Source organism: Heptranchias perlo, chromosome 4, assembly GCF_035084215.1.
Source record: "Heptranchias perlo isolate sHepPer1 chromosome 4, sHepPer1.hap1, whole genome shotgun sequence".
NCBI lineage: Eukaryota > Metazoa > Chordata > Chondrichthyes > Hexanchiformes > Hexanchidae > Heptranchias > Heptranchias perlo.
Window position 1 is genome coordinate 23,907,633 of NC_090328.1, and position 27,005 is coordinate 23,934,637.

Consider the following 27,005-nt stretch of genomic DNA (forward strand, 5'->3'; position numbering starts at 1 on the left):
GCTCCTGATCTCTCCCAGCCCCCCCGATGACTCCTGATCCCGACCCCTGATGACTCCCGACCTCGACCCCCCGATGACCCCCCATCTAAGACTTGCCTTCCTCCGCTCCCTTCCTCTTTCCCCGTCCGACTGACAGCCAGCCTGTCAGGCGGTGACTAGTGGGGTACCGCAGGGATCAGTGCTTGGGTCCCAGCTATATATCAATGATTTGGATGAGGGAACCAAATGTAATATTTCCAAGTTTGCTGATGACACAAAACTCGGTGGGATTGTGAGTTGTGAGGAGGATGCAAAGAGGCTTCAAGGCGATTTAGACAAGTTGAGTGAGTGGGCAAATACATGGCAGATGCAGTATAACCTGGATAAATATGAAGTTATCTACTTCGGAAGAAAAAACAGAAAGGCAGAGTATTATTTAAATGGTGATAGATTGGGAAATGTTGATGTACAAAGGGACCTGGTTGTCTGTGTACACCAGTCACTGAAAGCAAACATGCAGGTGCAGCAAGCAGTTAGGAAGGCAAATGGTATGTTGGCCTTCATTGCAAGAGGATTTGAGTACAGAAGCAAGGATGTCTTACTGCAGTTATACAGTGCCTTGGTGAGACCATACCTGGAGTATTGTGTGCAGTTTTGGTCTCCTTACCTAAGAAAGGATATACTTGCCATAGAGGAAGTGCAGCGAAGGTTCATCAGACTTGATTCCTGGGATGGCAGGACTGTCGTATGAGGAGAGATTGGGTCGACTAGGCCTGTATTCACTAGAGTTTAGAGGGGATCTCGTTGAAACATATAAAATTCTGACAGGGCTAGATGGACTGGTTGCAGGGAGGATGTTTCCCCTGGCTGGGGGATCCAGAACGAGGGGTCACAGTCTCAGGATATGGGGTAGGACATTTAGGACTGAGATGAGGAGAAGTTTCTTCACTCAGTGGGTGGTGAACCTGTGGAATTCTCTACCACAGAAGGCTGTGGAGGCCAAGTCACTGAATATATTTAAGAAGGAGCTAGATAGATTTCTAGACACAAAAGGCATCAAGGGGTATGGGGAGAGAGCGGGAATATACAATTGAGATAGAGGATCAGCCATGATCATATTGAATGGCGGAGCAGGCTTGAAAGGCCGAATGGCCTACTCCTACTCCTATTTTCTATGTTTCAACCAGGCTGGCCTGTCAGGCGGGAAACCGACAAAAAAATAATAAAAGACGCCCAAATCGTAAGGATGCCTGGGAAACACGTACTCCGGGTTTCCCATCAGGAAATCCCCCCCTCCCGCCGTCTTCCCGGCTCCATGTTAAAATTTAGGCCAATGTCTTCTTGTATTTTGTCGCAGTCCTCCTCACTATTAACTTTCCCTCAATTTGGCGCCATGTGCAAATTTTTTAATTGTACTTGCGATTGCCGAGTCCAAATCATTTATATAAATTGTGAACAACAGTGGTGCCAGCACCAATCCTTGTGAAACACCACTTCCCACCTTATGCCAGTCTGAGTAGCTACTCTTAATCCCTATTCTTTGTTTTTTGTTATATAGTGTCTTTAACGTAGTAAAACGTCCTAAGGCGCTTCACAGTAATCAGACAAAAATTGACACCAGGCCAAAGAAGATGACATTAGGACAGGTGACCAAATGCTTGGTCAAATAGGTAGATTTTAAGCAGCGTCTTAATGCAGGAGAGAGAGGTAAAGAGGCAAAGAGGTTTGGGGAGGGAATTCCAGAGATTAGGGCCTAGACAGCTGAAGGCATGGCTGCTAATGCCGGGCGAAGGAAGTGGCGGATGCACAAGAGGCCAAAGTTGGAGGAACGCAGAGTTGGGAGAGGGTTATAGGGCTGCAGGAGGTTACAGAGATAGAGAGAGGCGAAGCCAGGGAGGAATTTGAACGCAAGGTTGAGAATTTTAAAATCATGGCGTTGGTGGACCGGGAGCCAATGTAGGTCAGCGAGCACAGGGGTGATGGTGAACGGGACTTTGTGCAAGTTAGGATACGGGCAGCAGAGTTTTGGATGAGCTCAAGTTTACAGAGGGTGCAAGGTGGGAGGCTGGCCAGAAGAGCAATGGAATATTCGAGTTTGGAGGTAACAAAAACATGGGTGAAGATTTCAGCAGCAGATAAGCTGAGGCGGGGCAGAGATGGGCGATATTACAGAGATAGAAGTAGTCGGTTTTTGTGATGGAAAGAATACAGGATCGGAAGCACAGCTCAAGTCCAGATAGGACGCTGAGGTTGCGAACAATCTGGGGGTTCAGCCTCAGACAGTGGCCAGGGCGGGGGATGGAATCGGTGGCTAGGGAACAGAATTTGTGGCGGGGACTGAAGACAACGGCTTTGGTGTTACCAATGCAAAATTGGAGGAAATTTCGGCTCATCCAAGACTGGATGTCAGACATGCAGTCTGACAATACAGAGACAGTGGAGAGGTTGAGAGAGGTGGTGGTGAGGTACAGCTGGATATTGTCAGCGTACATGTGGAACCTTACGTTGTGTCTTCAGATGATGTCGCCGAGGGGCAGCATGTAGATGAGAAATAAGGGGCCCATGAATAGATCCTTGGAGGACTCCAGAAGTGTGAAGCGATGCATTTTGAAGGAAGAATAAGGAGATGCAATAGAAACAAAGTGGTACAATTTTAAAGGAGGTGTAGGAACAGAGAGACCCTGGGTGTTCACATGCACAAATCTTCAAAGGTGGCAAGACAAGTCGATAAGGCTGTTAAAGAAGCACACGGTATCCTTGGCTTTATAAGTAGAGTACAAAAGCAAGGAAGTTATGCCCACCAGTAAGGAGTTGTGGAATATCGGACTACTCTTTCTGTCGCAACAGCCCTTAGGTAAGTGGGATCAGGGCCGTGGGTTGCACCGTGATCGGAGGTTGGGAGAGGAGCCTGGGAGGGTCGATCGGAGGTCTATGCCCTCTAGTTCTAGACTCTCTAGCCAGGGGATACAATCTACCCTGTCAAGCCCCCTAATAATCTTATATATTTCAATGAGATCACCTGTCATTCTTCTAAATTCCAGAGAGAATAGGTCAGAGGACAACCCTCTCATCCCAGGAATTAATCCAGTGAACCTTCGTTGTATCACCTCCAAGACAAGTATATCCTTCCTTTGATAAGGAGACCAAAACTGTACGCAGTAGTCCAAGTGAGGTCTCACTAAAGCTCTGTACAACTGTAGTAAGGCTTCCTTACTCTTGTACTCCAACCCCCTTGCAATAAAGGCCAACATGCCATTTGTTTTCATAATTGCCTGCTGTACCTGCATACTAACTTTTTGTGTTTCTTGTACGAGGACACCCAAGTCTCTCTGAACACCAACAATAAATACTTCCTCACCATTTAAAAAATATTCTGTTTTTCTATTCTTCCTACCAAAGTGAATAACCTCATATTTCCCCACATTATACTCCATCTGCCACCTTCTTGCCCACTCTCTTTTTTTATATTCGTTCATGGAATGTGGATGTTGCTGGCGAGGCCAGCATTTATTGCCCATCCCTAATTGCCCTTGAGAAGGTGGCGGTGAGCCGCCTTCTTGAACCGCTGCAGTCCGTGTGGTGAAGGTTCTCCCACAGTGCTGTTAGGAAGCGAGTTCCAGGATTTTGACCCAGCGGCAATGAAGGAATGGCGATATATTTCCAAGTCGGGATGGTGTGTGACTTGGAGGGGAACATGCAGGTGGTGTTGATCCTATGTGCCTGCTGCCTTTGTCCTTCTAGGTGGTAGAGGTCGCGGGTTTGGGAGGTGCTGGCGAAGAAGCCTTGGCAAGTTGCTGCAGTGCATCCTGTGGATGGTACACACTGCAGCCACAGTGCGCCGGTGATAAAGGAAGTGAATGTTTAGGGTGGTGGATGGGGTGCCAATCAAGCGGGCTGCTTTGTCCTGGATGGTGTCGATCTTCTTGAGTGTTGTTGGAGTTGCATTCACCCAGGCAAGTGGAGAGTATTCCATCACACTCCTGATTTGTGCCTTGTAGATGGTGGAAAGGCTTTGGGGAGTCAGGAGATGAGTCACTCGCCGCAGAATACCCAGTCTCTGACCTGCTCTTGTAGCCACAGTATTTATGTGGCTGGTCCAGTTAAGTTTCTGGTCAATGGTGACCCCCATCATGTTGATGGTGGGGGATTCAGCGATGGTAATGCCGTTGAATGTCAAGGGGAGGTGGTTAGACTCTCTCTTGTTGGAGATGGTCATTGCCAGGTACTTGTCTGGCGCGAATGTTATTTGCCACTTATCAGCCCAAGCCTGGATGTTGTCCAGGTCTTGCTGCATGCGGGCACGGACTGCTTCATTATCTGTGGGGATGCAAATGGAACTGAACAATGTGCAATCATCAGCGAACATCCCCATTTCTGACCTTATGTTGGAGGGAAGGTCATTGATGAAGCAGCTGAAGATGGTTGGGCCTAGGACACTGCCCTGAGGAACTCCTGCAGCAATGTCCTGGGGCTGAGATGATTGGCCTCCAACAACCACTATCATCTTCCTTTGTGTTAGATATGACTCCAGCCACTGGAGAGTTTTCCCCCTGATTCCCATTGACTTCAATTTTACTTGGGCTCCTTGGTGCCACACTCGGTCAAATACTGCCTTGATGTCAAGGGCAGTTACTCTCACCTCACCTCTGGAATTCAGCTCTTTTGTCCATGTTTGGACCAAGGCTGTAATGAGGTCTGGAGCCGAACGGTCCTGGCAGAACTCAAACTGAGCATCGGTGAGCAGGTCATTGTGAGTAAGTGGCGCTTGATAGCACTGTCAACGACACCTTCCATTACTTTGCTGATGATTGAGATTAGGCTGATGAACAGTTTTTGGCCAGATTGGATTTGTCCTGCTTTTGTGGACAGGACATACCTGGGCAATTTTCCACATTGTCGGGAGATGCCAGTGTTGTAGCTGTACTGGAACAGTTTGGCTAGAGGCGCGGCTAGTTCTGGTGCACAAGTCTTCAGCACTACAGCCGGGATATTGTCGGGGCCTTTGCTGTATCCAGTGCACTCAGCCATTTCTTGATATCACGTGGAGTGAATTGAATTGGCTGAAGACTGGCTTCTGTGATGGTGGGGATATCGGGAGGAGGCCGAGATGGATCATTCACTCGACACTTCTGGCTGAAGATGGTTGCAAACGCTTCAGTCTTGTCTTTTGCACTCACATGCTGGACTCCGCCATCATTGAGGATGGGGATGTTTACAGAGCCTCCTCCTCCAGTTAGTTGTTTAATTGTCCACCACCATTCACGACTGGATGTGGCAGGACTGGCCATGAGGTTACAGATTGTGCTGGAATACAATTCTGCTGCTGCTGATGATCCACAACGCCTCATGGATGCCCAGTTTTGAGCTGCTAGAACTGTTCTGAATCACGGTGATAGTGTCACACAACACGTTGGATGGTGTCCTCAGTGCGAAGACGGGACTTCATCTCCACGAGGACTGTGCTGTGGTCACTCCTACCAATACTGTCATGGACAGATGCATCTGCGACAAGTAGATTGGAGAGGACGAGGTCAAGTCGGTTTTTCTCTCGTGTTGGTCCGGTCACCACCTGCCGCAGGCCCAGTCTGGCAGCTATGTCCTTCAGGACTCGGCCAGCTCGGTCAGTAGTGGTGCTACCGAGCCACTCTTGGTGATGGACATTGAAGTCCCCCACCCAGAGTACATTCTGTGCCCTTGCTACCCTCAGTGCTTCCTCCAAGTGGTGCTCAACATGGAGGAGGACTGATTCATCAGCTGAGGGAGGACGGTAGGTGGTAATCAGCAGGAAGTTTCCTTGCCCATGTTTGACCTGATGCCATGACATTTCATGGGGTCAGGAGTCAATGTTGAGAACTTCCAGGGCCACTCCCTCCTGACTGTATATCACTGTACCGCCACCTCTGGTTGGTCTGGCCTTCCGGTGGGATAGGACATACCCAGGGATGGTGATGGAAGAGTTTGGAACGTTGGCTGAAAGGTATGATTCTGAGTGTGGCTCTGTCAGACTGTTGCTTGACTAGTCTGTGGGACAGCTCTCCCAATTTTGGCATAAGTCCCCAGATGTTCATGAGGAGGACTTTGCAGGGTCGACTGGGCTTGGTGTTTTGCCTTTGTCGTGCCTGGTGCCTAGTGGTCCGATGCCGGGTGGTCCGTCCAGTTTTATTCTTATTATGACTTTTTTTAGCGAGATTTTGTAACCGAGTGGCTTGCTAGGCTATTTCAGAGGGCAATTAAGAATCAACCACATTGCTGTGTGTCTGGAGTCACATATAGGCCAGACCAGGTAAGGACGGCAGGTTTCCTTCCCTAAAGAGGATCAGTGAACCAAATGGGTTTTTACGACAATCCGGTAGTTTCATGGCCTCCATTACTGATACTAGTTTCTTTTTAATTCCAGATTTTATTTAATTAATTGAATTTAAATTCCCCAGCTGTAGTGGCGGGATTTTAATTCATGACTCTGGATTACTAGTCCAGTAACATAACCACTATGCTACCGTACCTTCATTTGTCTATATCCCTTTGCAGACTCTTTGTGTCCTCCTCACAGCTTTCACAGCTTACTTTCCCATCTAGCTTTGTATCATCAGCAAACTTGGATACATTACACTCGGTCCCTTCATCTAAGTCATTAAAATAAATTGTAAATAGCTGAGGCCCGAGCACCGATCATATGTTACCCCACTAGTTACAGCCTGCCAACCTGAGAATGACCCATTTATCCCTACTCTCTGTTTTCTGTCCCTTAACTAATTCTCTATCCATGCTAATATATTACCCCCAACCCCATGAGCCCGTACCTTGTGTAACAAACTTTTATGTGGCACCTTATCGAATGCCTTTTGAAATTCCAAATATACTACATCCACTGGTTCCCCTTTATCTATCCTGCTAGTTAAATCCTCGAAAAACTCTAATAAATTTGTCAAATATGATTTCCCTTTCATAAAACCATGTTGACTCTGCCTAATCATATTATGATTTTCTAAGTGCCCTGTTACCACTTCCTTAATAATGGATTCCAGCATTTTCCCGATGACCGATGTCAGACTAACTGGTCTGTAGTTCCCTGTTTTCTCTCTCCCTCCCTCCTTGAATAGCAGGGTAACATTTTCTACCTTCCAATCCACTGGGACTGTTCCAGAATCTAGAGAAAATTGGTGTTTACTACAGTGGCATCTTGTGAAATGGAAAAAATCAAATGTGTAGTAGTGTACTGTCGATATATCTAGGGCAAAAAGGTAATAGCTCAGTACAGCTACATTTTGAAAGCATTTAAAACTTCAATTTAAGCACTTGCAAACAAAGACCTGTTGAAGTAACTGATACATTAGGTTCTGTCTCTTTGGATTCTCACTAGGCAGGTATTCTTATCAAGACAGGCACATCAACTGTAAAAATCTGAGTTCCACAATGAACTTATAAGTACTGTGAGCTGCAGTTTGAAGAAGTGATGAATTGTATTGATGTTGGTACCATATGAAAGAGAAAAGGCTGCTGACAGTACATGGTTGGAGTTAAAGTGTACATTGATTGTTCTAATTTTTACTAGGTGTCTAGATAATTAACATCTTATTTGTACACTTGTGTAACTTGTACTGCATTATAACTAAGTTAGTATTATTAGACCAAGTCTGCTGTAGGTGGTTTTACAATATCTAAAATACAAAAGCATCAACATTATTTTGAGCCTGCATCTTTAAAATAGATGGTTTCTTACATGATAGTAGTTTCTTTGATTCCATAGATCTAAGGTTTATTAAAAAAGCAGCTAGATCGATAAACATGCCCACTAATTACTAAAGCAACCATAGTGAAAGTCAATCAACTGACTTTCAATAAGTATCTGTGACCTGAAGTGTAAAAGAGTGTCTTTACAGTTCAACTGCAAATGAAGCTGTTTAAGCAATAAAGTAGTGAAGATATATTTAGATGCTGTTTTTATTGCAGTTTTTATTGCAGTACTATGTAAAGCACATGTACTCAACACTAAAGTTCTTGTTGGTTTGAAGTACACAAGGATTGTAAGAGGCCTGTGCATCTGAAAATTATGTTCCTTTCCTGCCACAGCTCTATAAGCATATGCACTCAAGTGGTGATGGCTTTAAACACCCTCTGGCCTCTGAGGCAGGCATATGTCGTAAGGTTCCCGCTGATCCCAGAATTCTAGTGATTTCCACTCGACACCCTAAAATATACAAGATAAAATGGTTACTCACAATAAATGTGAATTTATCCTATTAATGTTAGAGATGAATAGCTTTTAAGCAAGTGCAGAGCCTTGGAAAAGAACAGGCTGCTCCCTGATTGGTTGAAAAAGACTGCTGGATTATTGGTTTAAATCCACCATTTTTTTCCAATCCCCCAGGCACACAATGTTCGAAATGTTTCAATTAAAGAAACATGCGCATGAATGCGCAAATAAAGAACGGTGCCGGAGCTCCAAAGGCTGGATCTGGTCTACAGGCCCTGTCTTGGACATCTCTCACTTAGCAGTTCTACTAGCAAAAACAAGAGTTAGTTGGACAACCAGATCCCGAGAACAGAGGGAAGACTTTCATGATCAATATCCAAGATGACAATAATGCTCTTGCTGCAGGGGACCTTGAGGCAGATGGATCTAGTATCATCTTGTAGTAGAGGCTCTTAATGCTAAATTCTGAATGACTCCTTACGAGTTGAGGTGCATCAAGAAAAGCCATCTTGCCATCAAGAAAAAAGTCCCCTGACAAAGCATATAGGCCAAGAAATTTGATGACACTGTGCCCGTTTTACGGGCATAAGATGGGCGCCAAAGTGTCCAACATGCGGTGTGTGCATGCACATTCTGAGCGAGATGTGCACCACCCACCATATTGATATAGGCATCAAAAGAGACGTCCACAGGCGTTCGACCCATTGCATACGCAAATAAGGGGCCTAATGCCTGTTTGATGCCTTCTTTATCAAATTGATTTGCCCTCAATGCACCGGTGCTGGGCTGGCTGCATTCAGATAAAACGGGGCTTCATGTAGCCTAAGGACCAGTGCAAAGGACCGCTGCAGGCCGCCACCAAAAAGATAAGTTTTAAAAAAATACTTACCTGCATGTGGAGCCAGAAGGTGCAGGAGTGCTCATCCCAGCTCCACATTAAAACCACAGGCCACTGCCCACTGCCCACCACTGTTCGCTTCGCCCCCCTCCCTCCCAATCACTGCCTCGAACCCCTCCCTCCCAATTGCCCCTTTATCCTGGTTACCTCCCTCTCTCCTGGTTGCCCCCCCTTCCCTCCCTCTCCCAATCAACCCTCCCTTTCCCAGTTGCCCCCCCACCCTCTTCCAGCCGTCCCCCTCTCCCGATCACCTCCCTACCTCCCTCCCTGCCGATTGTCCCCCCTCCCGATTGTTCCCTCCTCTCGCAAGACCTACCTGAAGACGCTGCTGGCGATGCTGCGGCCCAAAATTCAAATGGTCTTCACCGGCGAGCTGCTTGGGGACGCCAAGCAGGCACCTGCAGCTCACCGTTCTGATGTAAATGAGACCTGAGGCCCAATATCAGGTGGGCCTCAAGCCTACCCGTTTCGGCACAGGGATCAATCCCCGTGCTCAGTTCCAGAAATAATTTCTAGGCCATGCAATTTAAAGCCTTGCATCGCTATGTAAAGCAGCATTTTTCATTTTAACAAAATAATAAAATGTTAATGTTGGATAAACTTCTCAGCACCAAAACTTCCTGGTCAGACTCAAGATAATAACATCTGACCTGAAGTAACACAGTAGTATGGAAATGGATTTGTGCGAATGCAAATGTTACACCCTTGTTCAAAAAAGGGTGTAAGGATAAACCCAGCAACTATAGGCCAGTCAGTTTAACCTCAGTGGTGGGGAAACTTTTAGAAACGATAATCCGGGACAAGGATGGATTAGGGAAAGCCAGCACGGATTTGTTAAAGGCAAATCGTGTTTAACTAAACTGATAGAGTTTTTTGATGAGGTAACAGAGAGGGTAGATGAGGGCAACACAGTTGATGTGGTGTATATGGATTTTCAAAAGACATTTGATAAAGTGCCGCACAGTAGGCTTATTATCAAGATTGCGGCCCATGGAATAAAGGGGGCAGTAGCAACATGGATTGGCTAAGGGACAGGAAACAGAGAGTAGCGATGAACGGTTGTTTTTCAGACTGGAGGGAGGTGTACAGTGGTGTTCCCCAGGGGTCAGTGCAGGAACCACTGCTTTTCTTGATATATATTAAATGACTTGGATGTCCAGGGCATAATTTCAAAATTTGCAGATGACACAAAACTTGGAAGGGTAACAAACAGTGAGGAGGATAGTGATAGACTTCAAGAGGATATAGACAAGCTGGTGGCATGGGTGGACACGTGGCAGATGAAATTTAACGCAGAAAAATACGAAGTGATACATTTCAGTAGGAAGAATGAGGAGAGGCAATATAAACGAGGGCACAACTCTAAAAGGGGTACAGGATCAGAGAGATCTGGGGGTATATGTGCACAAATCGTTGAAAGTGGCAGGGCAGGTTGAGATAGTGGTTAAAAAAGCATATGGGATCCTGGGCTTTATAAATAGAGGCATAGAATACAAAAGTATGAAAGTCATGATGAACATTTATAAAACACTGGTTCAGCCACATCTGGACTATTGTGTCCAGTTCTGGGCACCGCACTTCAGGAAAGATGTGAAGGCCTTAGAAAGGGTGTAGAAGAGATTTACTAGTATGATTCCAGGGATGATGGACTTTAGTTACGTGGATAGACTGGAGAAGCTGGGGTTGTTCTCCTTGGAACAGAGACGGTTGCGAGTAGATTTGATAGAGGTATTCAAAATCATGAAGGGTCTAGACAGAAAAGATACAGAGAAACTGTTCCCATTGGCGGAAGGGTCAAGGACCAGAGGACATAGATTTAAGGTGATTGGCAAAAGAACCAAAGGTGACATGAGGAAAATCTTTTTTTACACGGCGAGTGGTTAGGATCTGGAATGCCTGAGGGGGTGATCGAGGCAGATTCAAGCATGGCCTTCAAAAGGGAACTGGGTAAGTACTTGAAAGGAAAAAATTTGCAGGGCTACGGGGAAAGGGCGGGGAGTGGGACTAGCTGGACTGCTCTTGCATAGAGCCGGTGCAGACTCGATGGGTTGAATCATGATTCTATGATTATGACAGTAGGGGCACGACAATGTGCAGCTAAAATTGACCATGTAAATCAATTGAAAACGGTGCTTGATCCGGAGATGCAGTCTCATTTAATAACATCATCATCACCTAATTTGATTCCAGCAGGAAAACCCTACTTACATTTTATACAATTAGAAAAATAATTTGTGCTGCTGCTTTCCCTACACTTACCTTTTCAATTACATTGCTCCAGTCATCATCTCCTGTGTAGAGTACATTTAAGACAAGGAATTTCATTTCCTTCGTTTCTTCATTCACTGCCACGCCCAGGATAACATATGACATAGGTTCAACATCTGTTTTGTTCAGTAACAGCAGCAAAAAAAGGTCAGAACATCAGAAGTTAAGGAATCAATACACAAATTTAATCACATCAAGAGGTTCTACATACCTTCTGCAGTTTTACAATAAATCATCACAATAAATTTGATTAAATCTAATTTTTTTTAAAAAACTAAAATTAGTCACAACATTAGTACTTTGAGTTTTCTTCGTAACACTAGTGTTTTGAGATTTCTATCAAGAACTGTTAAATAGGATTTTTGGTCCTATTTTTGAGCTGACTGAACATCACTGTGTTAAAAAAAAGTCCAAATTCATTGCTTCTCCAGAGCAACTGCTATTTATTTTTATGTAAAAGAGCCATGTGAAAAATATTCAATTTGTATAATAGAAGAGCTCTCTCACTTTACACAATTTACCAGCCACAGCTTTTATGCAGAATTAAAATAAAAGTTCAAAAGTAAAGGAAAATATAAGAGAGCAATCACAAACTTACACATTATAATTGGAGTTCCTTGCTGATGGAAATGAGCAACAAGTTCGTTTGCCTCCATATGAACCTGATTATTTGGCCTGTAAAAATTAATGCATTTAATTTCCTTTTTACAATTTTTGTTGAAAAAAAGTACTTTTTATTCTTTAAAAAAATCAAGTCTAGCAGTTTTGCTATGTGCCATGACTTCATACAAGAAATACTAAACACAAACACATGGGCCCCGATATTTCTGGGGAGGAGAGGTTGATGCGGGGCAGCAAGAAAATGGAGTAAGGCCGGGGTCGCAGAGGTCCTGATGAATTTAAGGACAGGACCTCATTTTTTTCTTTCCGTTTCCCTCCCGGCAGCCAGCCAAATTGATAGGCTGGCCGCCTGCCGAGCAGGAAAACCAGTGTCAGTGCCCACACATTCTACATAAATGACCTGAATGCCAAAACCAACTGTAAACTTGTCAGGGAGTGGAATAGAGACAAAGGATGCAAATAAAGATTTTTTTTTACAAACACTTAGGCCCCGCTATTAGCAGGGAGGTGGGATGGCAGCGGGGGGGCGATTAGGCGATTGGTAAACCCACATGAACCAAACTTACCGTTTCCGACGCAATCGCGCGTTGATTGATAGTGGTTAACATACTCTCCGGGTTTTGCGCCCGGCAGCTAGCCTGATTGACAGGCTGGCTGCCATCAGGAGCTGCAACGCGAGGGGGAGGCGGGAAAGAGAGAGTGGACTGGAAGACTGTGGTGGGTGGGGGGGGAAGAATGGAAGATCCGGCGCTGGACTGGAAGACTGGGGAGAGGGGAAGACCGGTGTGGGGGGGGGGGGGGAGAGGGAAAGATCAGGGGGAGATCAGGAAGGTGAGATCGGGGGGACATCTGAAGGGTGAGATCGGGGGGGGGGGGGGGGGAACATCGGCCGTGAATCAGAAGCGGTGGGCAAGCCGCCCAGGTAAGTTAAAAATCTTTCTAATCACTTCATCTATCACAGGTAAAGTGCCTTAAGCACCTCAATGAGGTACATATGGCGGGACTTCCAGTTTCGGATCGCCCGCCGCACACAGGTGGGTCCCTGGGAAACTCAGAAGCCAGCGGGTTGGAGCCAGCTTCTGAACCCGAATGGGATTTGCTTGATTTTTGGAGGCCCCCCTCCCCCAACGCACCCACATTTGCCTCCTAAAATCAGCCCCTTTGGTCAGATTCTAATGTCCAATTGTGGTCACTGAAGAAAGTTCAAAAAGAACTGACAGAATGATCCCAATCGTGATGGCAACCAGATAGGAGATCAGATCAGAAGGCAGCTCACCACCACCTTCTCAAGGGCAATTAGGGATGGGCAATAAATGCCGGCCTCGCCACATCCCATGAACGAATAAAAAAAAATGGAGGTGAGTTGCAGCTGGCACCCAATTGGACCATTAAAAGCCAGTGATTGACACGTGAAGAAAAGGTGAGTTTTTGCAGCAGGGCAATCAGTTCTCTCAGACAAACCTTTGGCTGGGAGTTCTTTGTGTTTAGTTTGGTTCACAATCAGAATTCTTGTGCTCACACATATGTACTTACATTTTGGACCCTCTCAAACTGACACCATCAAGATGGGGGGCACAATGGATTTATTCAACAGTACATTTGAAGAGGAGGCACATCACCATCCGCGGCAGTCATGGCGTGCAGTTCTGGGTGTTGCAGCTCCACAAGACGGAAGTGCACTACGAGGACCAGCAGAAGAGCTGAGAGGGGACCAACAGAGGAGTTGAGGTTGCAGGAGGCACTACCCACGTGAGTGGGTCTACAGACAGAGGCTGCGCTTCCTGGACCTCTGAGGAGCAGTGCCTACAAAGGCTCAGAATGAGTCGCCAGGTGGTCACAGACATCTGCGTGCTCCTTCATGCAGAGCTGCTCCCTGGTGGCCACACATTGCCCATCTCAGTTATAGTGACCACTGCCCTCAATTTCTTCACCTCCGGATTCTTCCAGGGCACCACCGGTGACATCACCAGGATCCCTCAGTCGTCTTCATGTAAGTGTATACGACAGGTCACAGATGGCTTATTTGCCAGAGCATCCGACTACGTCAACTTGCCCTTCGATGACATCAGCCAGATTGAGAGGGCAGTGGGTTTCCACTCTCTGGCTGGCTTCCCACGGGTCAAGGTGCAATTGATTGCACACATGTAGCAATCCGAGGACCTCCACATGAGCCAGGAATGTTCATCAACCGAAAAGGATATCACTCCATCAATGCGCAGCTGGTTTACGATCACCGGAAGAGGTTTCTGCAGGTGTGTGCCAGATTCCTGGGCAGCTGCCATGATTCCTTCATTTTGCACAAATCCAACATCCCAGCCCTCTTCCACGCACAAGACACACTTAATGGATGGCTCCTTGAAGACAAGCGATACCCCCTGCAGACGTGGCTCATAACATCTGTGAGAAATTTCACCAATGAGGCACAGCAGCAGTACAATAACAGTCACATCACCACCAGGTCAGCTATTGAACAAGCCATAGGAATGCTCAAGATGCGCTTCAGGTGCTTGGATCAATCTGGGGGATCCCTTCAGAACTCACTGGCGAGAGTATGTAGAATAATAGTCGTGTGTTTAGCGTCCTGCACAGCGTCGTTCAACAGAGAGGGTTACCGGTGGATGAGGACCCATGCACTCATGAAGCATCCACACCTGCCATCAACATTGAAGAAGATGAGGAGGAAAAGGAGGAGGATGATGGGCAACCCATCGGCAGAGCAGCGGCACACCTGGCTGAACAAGACGTGGCAATGGTGGTGACAAGTATGACATTTATTGTGAATATAAAAAAAACGAGAAATGAAAAACATGACATTTAGTCCGATACCCTTATGCATACCCTTGGTGATCACAAAACCTTCGCTGTCCTCTTCCTACTACTTCTACAGGGTGCATCCCTTGTGGCTTCAGCAGAGGTAGTGGCAGGTTGCTCAGGCCCCTGCCCCGACTGCTGAGATGCTCTCAGCCTACACCCTCTGGGTTTTGAAGCCCATGAGGGCCCCATCAAAGACTGCTCCACCTGCACTTGTGCTGGGGCAGACTCAGCCATCTGGAGAGGAGGCAGCATTGCGAGTACCGGTTGGGGGGTGGGGGGGGGCAATGGGTGAGATGTGGGAGCACTTTAAGTGGAGCCCTCACTTCCATGTCCCCTTTCGCAATCATCCCTCTCCTGGGCCAGGGCCACATCACTCCTACGACTGTGCTGGACAACAGCTTGGAGCACATCTGTGATGCTTTGTACAGCCACTGCTAATGTGTCTGCCTGTTTAAGGTGGCAGAATGTTGGTCACCCTGAGTCCGCTTAGCCATTGTCATGACCTGAATGGACTCATTTGTGAGCCAAGCTTAAAGCTCAATGGAGGCTGTCATTCTCTCCATCATAGACATTCCCACACTTACCTGCACCACCAGTCCACTAATGCTGGAGGTGGACTCCTCCATCCTCTCTGCTATTGTGGAGAGTGAGCATGGCATGTCTTCCAGTACGTCACAAATGTTCATCTGTACCTCGATCATTCTCCATTTCAAGGATGGCCCCCGGGGTTCAGCATCTGTGCCCAGCTGAGCAGAGCTTGGAGAGGAGTGCGCCCACCGACGCGGACTCTCCACAGCTGCCCCTGCCACAAGTGTCTGCTCGTGCTTACTTGTGTGTGGTGAATTACCAGGTGACAACCCAACTAACTCTCTAATAGGTGTGAGTATCTGCACTGGTGCATGGCTCACTATGATGTGACGGTATGCCCTCAGAGGCCTGGAGCTCCTCTGAGGAGTTGCCCTCGTCCATGTCATGTGCCTCTTCAGCACTCCTTGAAGGCCCTGGAAGAGAACATACAGCAATATTAAGAATAATCGCAGAAGTTAGCTTGTGATGAGTATACTGAGGTGTGCAATAGGTCAATCATTGATAATGTCAATTCATGATGTGTGTGAAAGATGTTAAAGTTCTGTCACCAGCCGTTTGCAGGTTACCGGTCTCGCCATCTCTGACGGTCAGGCATTCAACCGTACGGTTGAGATCTAACGCCTCCTCCTCCACCTCTGTCAGGGCCACTATTTGTGGTGGGCCCCCTCCAGTCCTACTCCTCTTACATGCATTTTGCACTCTGCTCCTACAAGGGGAGAAAGAACAAACATGTGAGTGAGTGAAGGTGATGTGTTCACCCAATTGATGCATTGCTTTGGGTGAGGCTGACAATGAAGCAGATGCATCAGAGGGTGAGTATCAGACAGATTCAGATTCATCACATTGCATCAGGATAGGGGTGAGTGGGAGTAGTGGGTTCACAAATGGGGCGGTGAGAAAATGCACTGAAAGTGAAGGTAAGTTGATAATAATGGTTGTGAGGAGTGATGTAATGGAGTACACTTGGTAAGACGGAGTGAGAGGGGGCTAATGTACACCACAGGATGTAGGTGAATCATTGATTATATCAATTCATCACTTCTCCTGACCTGGTTAAATTAAATCACTTCCTGCATTGTGCCCCTGATCTTGCCACCTCCAGCCTTGCTCAGCTCCTCTACCACCTCCAGCCATGCCTTCTTGATGGCAGAAGCAGGGCGCTTCCTCCAGTCAGCCATATATAGTATTTCCCTCCCGCTCCTGACACCAGCCAGTAACAACTCCAGAGATGAGTCGCTAAAGCGGAGTGCTGCCTTACACATGTGATGCTGCATCTCTGCACATTTCTTCTTTCTCCTTCAAAATCCATGCTTGCAATGGCCCTTTAAATACTCCAGTTCCCAGCATGTCATTCGGGTGCGCAGTACTCTCGCTGCGCAGCTTGGAGACGCGAAACCCGGAAGTAACATTAAGGACTTCAATTTAGTCGCGATCGCTTGACAAAACACACAAAAACTTTTTCCCGGTTTCCCACCTGGTTATTGAACCCCCGCTAAGATCCCGCCACTGGGTTAAAATTTATCCCATTATATCACTTTAAAGCAAGTCAGACTAGTAGGATATGCATTTAATCTTGTGAAAAATAAGTTTAGAAAAGATTTTATGAAAAATCTTTATTCAAAGGATGATAAATCTTTAGAATAATCTGCCAAGCAAAATAGTAGAGACAAAGCTATTAGGAGCATTCAAAGTGCAATAGAATGCAGGCTGGAGAGCAAGGGTACTTGACAGGTAAGCTTTGTTGGACCAATGGTCTTTTCCCATTCTTGATTATTCTTAAAAGAATGTGTACCTACACACTGTTGCATCCAGTCTAAAAAGCCTGACTTTTAAAGAGAAAGGCCAACTTAGCTGAAAAACAGGAATTAGATCCCATGGTTCAGCCAACTTCATGCTTTTAAAAATGTAGCAAGTTTATCACATGCTATTGTGGCAGACTAAGATGATTAACAACCGATTGTAAAACATGAATGTGCTTACAATTGCAACTACAGTTATTTATTCCCTCTTTGGAGCTCAAGAACCATATAACATTCAGGCAGACAAGCAGGTCTCTGTCAGTGCCTCTTTTGAGGCCACAACATAATGAGGCAAATCAAGCATTTCCCCTCCTAATTTCGAATCACCTAGCTGCTGCATGCCTAAGATCAGAGCCTCATCATACCAGAATTGCATGTTCGACACAACCGTATGCTGTGCCACTGCACTCATTCTAAGTTTCTACTTGCATTTAGATTCAGAAGAGAGGCTTAGTGATAGGAATACAAAAGAATGACCAAAATAATTACTGTAAAACTTCATCTCCTAGGAGCATTCAGATTGATTTTGACTTCAGGCTTGGATATGGTCCAGACTCTGGGTCCTCTGAAGCTGGTCTACATTTTAAGCCAATAGAGCACATTAAAAGAACTTGCTCAAATAAGTTAGACATTTACCACCAGTAGGCCACCATCTCCCATTCCCAATAATGCATCCAATATATCCAGACTGCATTTCTTTCCACTCTCACCTCTTCCACAAGGCTGGAAAAAAAAAACCCAGTGGCATATTCCATGAGGAATTAATTCCCCACTCTCACACTGGAACAACAATCTAAAAGCAGGAGAGAAAACAGCCCTTTCCTTTGTTCTTGTTCCTTAGCACTCACCATGATGGGGACAGAGAAAAATGACATCTTTTTCTCTGTACATGAGTGCTTGAAAGACAGCTCAAAACTAGAACAATCCAGTCAATTTTAATTTAGAATTTTTTTTAGCAGTCAAGTTTGCTGATGATAATCAATGAGAGGCATGGCAAGCTGTGAGGAAGAATACCGGAGATTGAAGGAGGACATAAATAGGCTAGCAGAGTGGGTAGATAGGTGGTAGACGCTGAGAAACTGTGAAGTAGTACTTTTTGGAAAATAAAACAGGTAATGGAATTATACCCTAATGGGAAGATTCTTAGAGCGAAGGAACAGAGATCCCATAATAAGAAGGAGATTAGAAACATGAAATGGGTACATCAAAGGTTATTTGGAATGATTCCAGGAATGAGAGGTTTGAAATTTGGGGATTTTTGACTGGAACAGAGAAAGTTAAGGAGGTGGAATCTAATGAGAGGTTTTAAAAATTCTTAACGGTTTTGAGAGGATAAATAATGGGGCTTTTTCACTGGAACAGGGCATGGGAACGTCTTACTGATAACCACCTACCACCCTCCCTCAACTGATGAATCAGTACCCCTCCTTGTTGAACACCATTTAGAGGAAGCACTGTGAGTAGCAAGGGCACAGAATGTACTCTGAGTGGGGGACTTCAATGTCCATCACCAAGAGTGGCTCAGTAGTACCACCACTGACCGAGCTCACCGAATCCTGAAAGACATAGCTGGCAGACTGGGCTTGCAGCAGGTAGTGAGGGAACTATCACAGATGCGAGTATTCAGTCAATTCGATTCACTCCACATGCATTGGACACAGGAAAGGATATGGGCTCCGACAATATCCTGGCTGTAGTACTGAAGACCTATGCTCCTCACTAGCTGTGACCTTAGCTAAGCGGTTCCAGTGTAGCTACAACGCTGGTACCTACCCGACAGTGTGGAAAATTGCTCAGGTATGTCCTGTCCACAAAAAGGACAAATCCAACCCAGCCAACTACTGCCCCATCAGCCTACTCCCAATTATCAGCAAATGATGGAAGGAGTCATCAACAGTGCTCAATCTGGGATCTGCGAGAACCACTCAGCTCCAGACCTCATTACAGCCAAGGTCCAAACATAGACACCAGCTGAATTCCAGAGGTGAGGTGCGAGTGACTGACCTTGACATCAAGGCAGCATTTGACTGAGTGTGGCACCTAGGAGCCCTAGTAAAACTGAAGTCAATGGAGTTCGGGAGGAAAACCTGTCAGTGACTGGAGTCATACCTGGCAAAAAGGAAGATGGTTGTGGTCGTTAGAGGCCAATCATCTCAGCCCCAGGACATCGCTGCAGGAGATCCTCAGGGCAGTGCAACTATCTTCAGCTGCTTCCATTGTAAGGTCAGAAGTGGGACTGTTTGGTGATGATTGTTCAGCTCCATTCGTAATTCCTTAGGTAATAAAGTAGTCCATGCCCCGATGCAGCAAGATCTGGACAACATCTAGGCATGGGCTGATAAGTGGCGAGTAACATCCGCTCCACACAAGTGTCAGGCAATGACTATCTCCAACAAGAGAAAGCATAACCGCCTCCCCTTGAATTTCAATGGCATTAGCATCATCAAGTACCCCACTATCAACATGCTTGTGGTCACCACTGATTATTATAACATGGAATGCTTCACTACAAGTGGCTTTACAAGCTGAGACTATAGTATAATTTAAAATGTAATTAGACAAGTATTTAAAAAGGGAGAATATAAACAGAGATGTGGAAGGACAGGGAAATGAAATTAGAATAGACAGCTCCAGATGAAGAGCTGGCCACAGGCACAACTTCCTAAATAGTCATCTTCTATGCTGTAACAGCTATGATTTTGTAAAAAACCAAGACAAAATTAAGCGGTGCTTAAAGTGGAGCACAAATTTTTTCTCTATAGTTTACAATAGATATGTATTCATAACATGTAACTAACTATGCACTACATACTTTGACTGTTTGTAGTTATTTGCACTCTGGATTACAATAAAAGACAGACCAAAACATAATTTATAATGATCATATTACTTATATGTTTTTCTTACCGGATGTTCATGATGTTAGATGAAATCCCCGCATGAGTTAATACTGACTCGATCTCAAAAGGTCCAATCGGATCTGTTACTCCCACAACATTGACAAATTCTTCTCCAACGTTTACCATCATCTGAAAACGCAAAAGGAAAACAGCTTACAAATTAGCAATTCTTAAAAGAGATGCAAAAACAAAGCAGAAAACATGCGTCACTTGTTCATGGCTTGAACATCATTCCTTAGGAGAGTATTTATAAACTAGTCAGTTAAAAATACAAATCAAAGTACTGATATGATTTTTTAATTTGTAGGTCAGGGGTGTTTAACCGAATTTACATGGTGGGCCTGATCCGACATCCTGGCACTTGGCGTGGGCCACATTCACCGAAAGATATTTGGACATACTAGGGTAGAAATCGGAATGCGTTTTGCCCGTTTTTTGGGTGTAAAACGGGTTCAATGTAAACCAATTTCTGGGTGCGAGGTCTTACACCTAATCTGTGCCATGCCGCTGCCATATTACGCCTCACTGTTTTTAGGCATCCCTGTGGCCGCCTAATATCAGCAGTGGATCAATTTAAATATGCAAAAAAGGGTCCTGTGTCTGTTTTAGGACCCTTCTCCAAAATGCATGTTAAACTAGGTAAAGCATGTACCATGCACCTTAAAGGGACTGCTGGAGGCCACTAAAGAAATGGTAGGGAAAGTTTTATTTTTTACTTCCCTTTCTGTGGAGTGTGGAGGAGGAGGAGGAGTGCTCGTCCCAACTCCACAGCACTACTATGGGTTGCTGCCGGCCCTACTCGGTCCTCTTGCATCTCCTCCCAATCCTTCTTGTTGTCTATCACGGAGGTTCTAGACGACAGCAAGCGAGAGAGTCTGGATCACCCACTAACTCTGGACGAACTGACAAAGGCTGTCCGTTCCTTCGAGAAGAGTAGGACTCCCGGAAGCGGTGGCTTGCCGGTGGAGTTGTACTCGGCTCTGTGGGACTGGATAGGCCCAGACCTGCTAGAATTGTACGGGGGTATGCTTCTGGCAGGCAGCATGTCAGACTCCATGAGGAAAGGCATCATCACCCTCATCTACAAGCGGAAGGGGGAGAGGGAAGAAATCAAAATTGGCGACCCATCTCACTTCTTAACGTGGACTACAAAATCCTGTCCAAGGTCATCGCCAATCGGGTCAAGTCAGCCCTGGAGGTGGTGATCCACCCTGATCAGACCTGCGCTGTACCCGGCAGGAAGTTCTCTGATAGCCTGGCGCTACTCAGGGATACGATCGCCTACGTACAGAACAGGGGGGTGAACACATGCCTGATCAGCCTGGACCAGGAAAAGGCCTTTGATAGAATATCCCACACGTACATGATGGACGTGCTCTCCAAAATGGGGTTTGGGGATGGAATCCGCAATTGGATCCAACTGCTCTACACAGACATCAGTAGCGCTGTTTCAATCAACAGGTGGGAATCAGAAAGCTTTCTGATCAAATCTGGAGTCAGGCAGGGCTGTCCTCTCTTCTCTGTCGTATTCGTGTACTGCATCGAACCCTTTGCCGAGTCCATCAGGAGGGATGCGGGCATAAGAGGGGTGACGATCCCAGGCAGCGGAGGCACTCAAGTCAAGCCCTCCCTGTACATGGATGACATCACCGTCTTTTGCTCGGATCAGCTGTCGGTCCGCAGATTGATGAGCATCTGCGACCAGTTCGAACTGGCGTCAGAGGCCAGGGTAAATCGTACCAAGAGCGAGGCCAAGTTCTTTGGAAACTGGACTAACCGATCTTTTGTCCCCTTCGCCATCAGGTCGGATTACCTGAAGATACTGGGGATCTGGTTTGGGGGGGCCGGGGCGTGCACCAAGAACTGGAAGGAGTGTATTTCTAAGGTGAAGTAGAAACTGGGACTGTGGGATCGACAATCCTTCTCAATCGTGGGCAAGGTGCGAGGTGCTTTCGGTGTTGCTGTACGTGGCGCAGGTCTGGCCCATACCTCGCTCCTGCGCCGCGACAGTCACCCGAGCCATCTTTCACTTTATCTGGAGATCAAAAATGGACCATGTCCACAGGGACACGATGGACAAATCTCCGGAGAAAGGGGAGAAAGGCGTGCCCAAAGTGGCCCTCATCCTGATAGCCACTTTCGTGTGCGGCTTCATCAAGCTTTGTGTGGACCCTTGGTACGCAAATACAAAGTGTCACTGCGTGCTGAGGTTCTACTTGTCCCCGGTGTTGCGAAGGATGGGCCTGGCCACGCTGCCACGGAACGCTCCGTCCAGTTGGACCGTTCCACCCCACCTGTCCTTTGTCGAAAGGTTTATGCAAAAAAACACCTTTGACCACAAGGCGATCAGTAAGTGGTCCGCACGTAATGTCCTCGAGACCCTGCAGGAAAAGGAGATGATGGATCCTGTCGGTTGGTTCCCCGAGCAGACTGTCAATGTCATTTGGCAGAACGCCACATCGTCAGAGCTTTCAAAAAGCACTAAGACATAGCTTGGCTGGTGGTGAGAAGGGCCCTTCCCGTCAGATCCTTCATGCACTCCCGAACTCTCAGCGCTGTCCCCGAGGAGGCTGCGGTGCAGACGAGACCGTCACCCATCTCCTTCTGGAATGTGCCTTTGCAAAGAAGGTCTGGAGAGAGATGCAGTGGTATCTGTCCAGATTCGTCCCGAGCAGTTCTGTAACACAGGACTCTGTGCTCTACGGGCTGTTCCCGGGGACGCACACAGAGACGGACATCAACTGCTGGAAGACCATCAACTCGGTGAAAGACGCCCTTTGATCTGCCTGAAACTTGCTGGTCTTCCAGTGCAAGGTGCTGTCCTCGACCGAGTGCTGCAGACTGGCACATTCCAAGATCCAGGACTACGTGCTCAGGGACGCACTGAAGACGGGTGCGGCCGCCGCAAAGGCTCTGTGGGGAAAGGCAACCTTTTAGAGCCTTCCCGCCATTGTATACCGAGAGAATGCAATCAGGGAAAAACCCCCTTGGGCAGAATGTAAAATTCAAATTGATGTAATGTAATGTACCTGTAATGAATCTGTCATGTACCTGTAATGAATCTGTAATCAATAATCTGTATTGACTGTAATGCAACGAGGCACCCTAGAGTGTCATGATCTGTAATTATGTACAATGTGTTCATTGAACTGTACTTGATGTAACCTGCAAATTGTATAATCTGTATTGTATGTTTGGAATGTGATATAACAACTGTATTGTATGTATTGCTGTAAATTTTATGAATAAAGTATATTTTATGAAAAAAAAATCTCCTCCACGTATTGGAGCTTGTGATGCTCCCTGAGCGCAGTGAGAATCCTCAGTCTCCGTCCCATTGTTCCCCATTTGCCCACCAGTGGAAACAATTCTTCATTGTTTCCCCACAGTAAGGTCTGCAGGTTTCACTCACCCCTTTACTGCCTGCTGCTCGCTCAGCTGCAATCCCACTCACTACGTTGCTGTTGCTGCTTCCGGCTCTGCAGGAGATGCTGGGCCCCACACTCACCCCACCCCACCCTGTTCCTCTCTGCTCCATCCCCCAGCCGAAGCCTGAATCGCAGCCGACCCCCAGTCCCAAATCGCCCTTTCTCCCCTCACCCGAGCCCCAATCTCCCCACCCCCATTCCATAGTCGGATTCAATCCCGAGCCCACATACCCGACCTTCTTTTTCCTAGATTCCCTCACTCCCCGCGGCCCCATTTAACAGTCTCTAACCCTCCACCCCCAGAGCCACTTTCCGACCCCAAAAAGCCAGTTTCCTTTTCTCTCCTGAGCGCCCCCTCTCCCCAGCACCAGTCCTGTCACCCACTCTCTCTCTCTCCTGCTGCCCCAAGTCCAATCACTCAAATGCCCCCAGCCCCTATCTCCCATCTGCCCCGACCCAATCTCCTTCCCCACCCCACGAGTCCAAATCTGTCGCCCGAACCCCCCCTACAAAGACCCAATCTGTCTCCCGAACCCCTTCCCCACCCGAGTCCCAATTTGTGTCGTGACCCCAGCCCCCTCCCCGAGTCCCAAAGCAGACTAGCAACTGTCAGAAAGGTAGCAAATTTCTTGAGTCCGGGATAGTTTTCGACAGCAGTATGTCGTAGAGGCAACAAGGGGGCAAGCCATACTAGATTTAGTAATGAGTAATGAACCAGATTTAGTTACGGCTTAACTGCGCATGAACATCTATCCAATAGTGATCATAACATGATCGAGTTCAATGTAGTGTTTGAAAGGGAAAAAAGTGAATCAGCTGCTAAGATTCTAGACTTGGGTAAGGCCGACTTCAATGGGATGAGACAGAGACTGTCCACAGTAAACTGGGCAAATCTGTTAATGGGTAAAACGACTGATGATCAGTGGGAAATGTTTAAAGAAACATTTAACGTGATACAGAATCGGTTTATACCCCTGAGGGGCAAGAACTCTACTTGCCAAAAAAAACAGCCATGGACAACAAAAGAGGTAAGGGACAGTATAAGACATAAGGAAAGGGCATACAAAAAGGCAAAAAATGGCACAGATCCTGGCAAATGGGAAAGATACAAAAATCAACAAAGGGTCACAAAACAGATAGAATCATAGAAGTTTACAACATGGAAACAGGCCCTTCGGCCCAACATGTCCATGTCGCCCAGTTTATACCACTAAGCTAGTCCCAATTGCCTGCACTTGGCCCATATCCCTCTATACCCATCTTACCCATGTAACTGTCCAAATGCTTTTTAAAAGACAAAATTGTACCCACCTCTACTACTGCCTCTGGCAGCTCGTTCCAGACACTCACCACCCTTTGAGTGAAAAAATTGCCCCTCTGGACCCTTTTGTATCTCTCCCCTCTCACCTTAAATCTATGTCCCCTCGTTATAGACTCCCCTACCTTTGGGAAAAGATTTTGACTATCTACCTTATCTATGCCCCTCATTATTTTATAGACTTCTATTAGATCACCCCTTAACCTCCAACTCTCCAGGGAAAAAAGTCTCAGTCTATCCAACCTCTCCCTATAAGTCAAACCATCAAGTCCCGGTAGCATCCTAGTAAATCTTTTCTGCACTCTTTCTAGTTTAATAATATCCTTTCTATAATAGGGTGACCAGAACTGTACACAGTATTCCAAGTGTGGCCTTACTAATGTCTTGTACAACTTCAACAGGACATCCCAACTCCTGTATTCAATGTTCTGACCAATGAAACCAAGCATGCCGAATGTCTTCTTCACCACCCTATCCACCTGTGACTCCACTTTCAAGGAGCTATGAACCTGTACTCCTAGATCCCTTTGTTCTATAACTCTCCCCAACGCCCTACCATTAACGGAGTAGGTCCTGGCCCGATTCGATCTACCAAAATGCATCACCTCACATTTATCTAAATTAAACTCCATCTGCCATTCATCGGCCCACTGGCCCAATTTATCAAGATCCCATTGCAATCCTAGATAACCTTCTTCACTGTCCACAATGCCACCAATCTTGGTGTTATCTGCAAACTTACTAACCATGCCTCCTAAATTTTCATCCAAATCATTAATATAAATAACAAATAACAGCGGACCCAGCACCGATCCCTGAGGCACACCGCTGGTCACAGGCCTCCAGTCCGAAAAACAACCCTCCACAATCACCTTCTGTCTCCTGTCGTCAATCCAATTTTGTATCCAATTGGCTACCTCACCTCGGATCCCGTGAGATTTAACCTTATGTAACAACCTACCATGCGGTACCTTGTCAAAGGCTTTGCTAAAGTCCATGTAGACCACGTCTACTGCACAACCCTCATCTATCTTCTTGGTTACCCCTTCAAAAAACTCAATCAAATTCATGAGACATGATTTTCCTCTCACAAAACCATGCTGACTGTTCCTAATCAGCCCCTGCCTCTCCAAATGCCTGTGGATCCTGTCTCTCAGAATACCCTCGAACAACTTACCCACTACAGATGTCAGGCTCACCGGTCAGTAGTTCCCAGGCTTTTCCCTGCCGCCCTTCTTAAACAAAGGCACAACATTTACTACCCTCCAATCTTCAGGCACCTCACCTGTAGTAAGAGCTACAAAAAGAGAGTATGAAAAGAAACTCGCAAGGGATATCAAAACCAATACAAAGAACTTTTATAGATATATTAGGAAAAAGAGGGTGGCCAGGAGCAGTGTTGGCCCCTTAAAAACTGAAAGTGGGGATATTGTCATTGACAATGGGGAAATGGCGGACATGTTGAACAATTACTTCGCGTCAGTATTTACAGTAGAAAAAGAGGATAGCATACCGGAAATCCCAAGAAAACTAATATTGAATCGGGGACAGGGACTCGATAAAATTAACATAAGAAAAGCAACAGTAATGAAGAAAATAATAGCACTAAAGAGTGACAAATCCCCAGGACCAGATGGTTTCCATCCCAGGGTTTTAAAACAAGTAGGTGAGCACATTGTGGATGCCCTAACTATAATCTTTCAAAGTTCTCTAGATTCAGGAACTGTCCCTCTAGATTGGAAATTGCACATGTCACTCCGCTTTTTAAGAAAGGAGAGGGAAACCGGGGAATTATAGACCAGTTAGCCTAACATCTGTTGTGGGGAAAATGCTGGAGTCTATAATTAAGGATAGGGTGACTGAACACCTCGAGAATTTTCAGTTAATCAGAAAGAGCCAGCATGGATTTGTGAAAGGTAGGTTGTGTCTGACAAACCTGATTGAATTTTTTGAAGAGGTAACTAAAGTAGTGGACAGGGGAATGTCAATGGATGTTATTTATATGGACTTCCAGAAGGCATTTGATAAGGTCCCACATAAGAGACTGTTAGCTAAGATAGAAGCCCATGGAATCGAGGGAAAAGTACGGACTTGGTTAGGAAGTTGGCTGAGCAAAAGGCGACACAGAGTAGGGATAATGGGTAGGTACTCACATTGGCAGGATGTGAATAGTGGAGTCCCGCAGGGATCTGTCTTGG

General features: G+C 46.3%; 1 protein-coding gene across 2 annotated transcripts in view; it reads right to left on the reverse strand.

Moving 5' to 3' along the window:
• Positions 1–7,918: 7,918 nt before the first annotated feature.
• The window catches only part of LOC137320439 (ufm1-specific protease 2-like), an 84,163-nt gene continuing 65,076 nt past the window's right edge, over positions 7,919–27,005 (reverse strand). The window contains exons 9-12 of one of the 2 annotated variants that reach the window (XM_067982135.1): positions 20,069–20,190; positions 11,938–12,014; positions 11,331–11,455; positions 7,919–8,167 (exon numbers count right to left, since the gene is read on the reverse strand). In XM_067982135.1, coding sequence (XP_067838236.1) covers positions 8,084–8,167; positions 11,331–11,455; positions 11,938–12,014; positions 20,069–20,190 — 408 coding nt within the window. In that variant the 3' untranslated portion in view covers positions 7,919–8,083. Of the gene's footprint in view, positions 8,168–11,330; positions 11,456–11,937; positions 12,015–13,493; positions 14,693–20,068; positions 20,191–27,005 lie in introns of those variants that run through there. The other variant, XR_010962524.1, reaches the window with a different exon arrangement.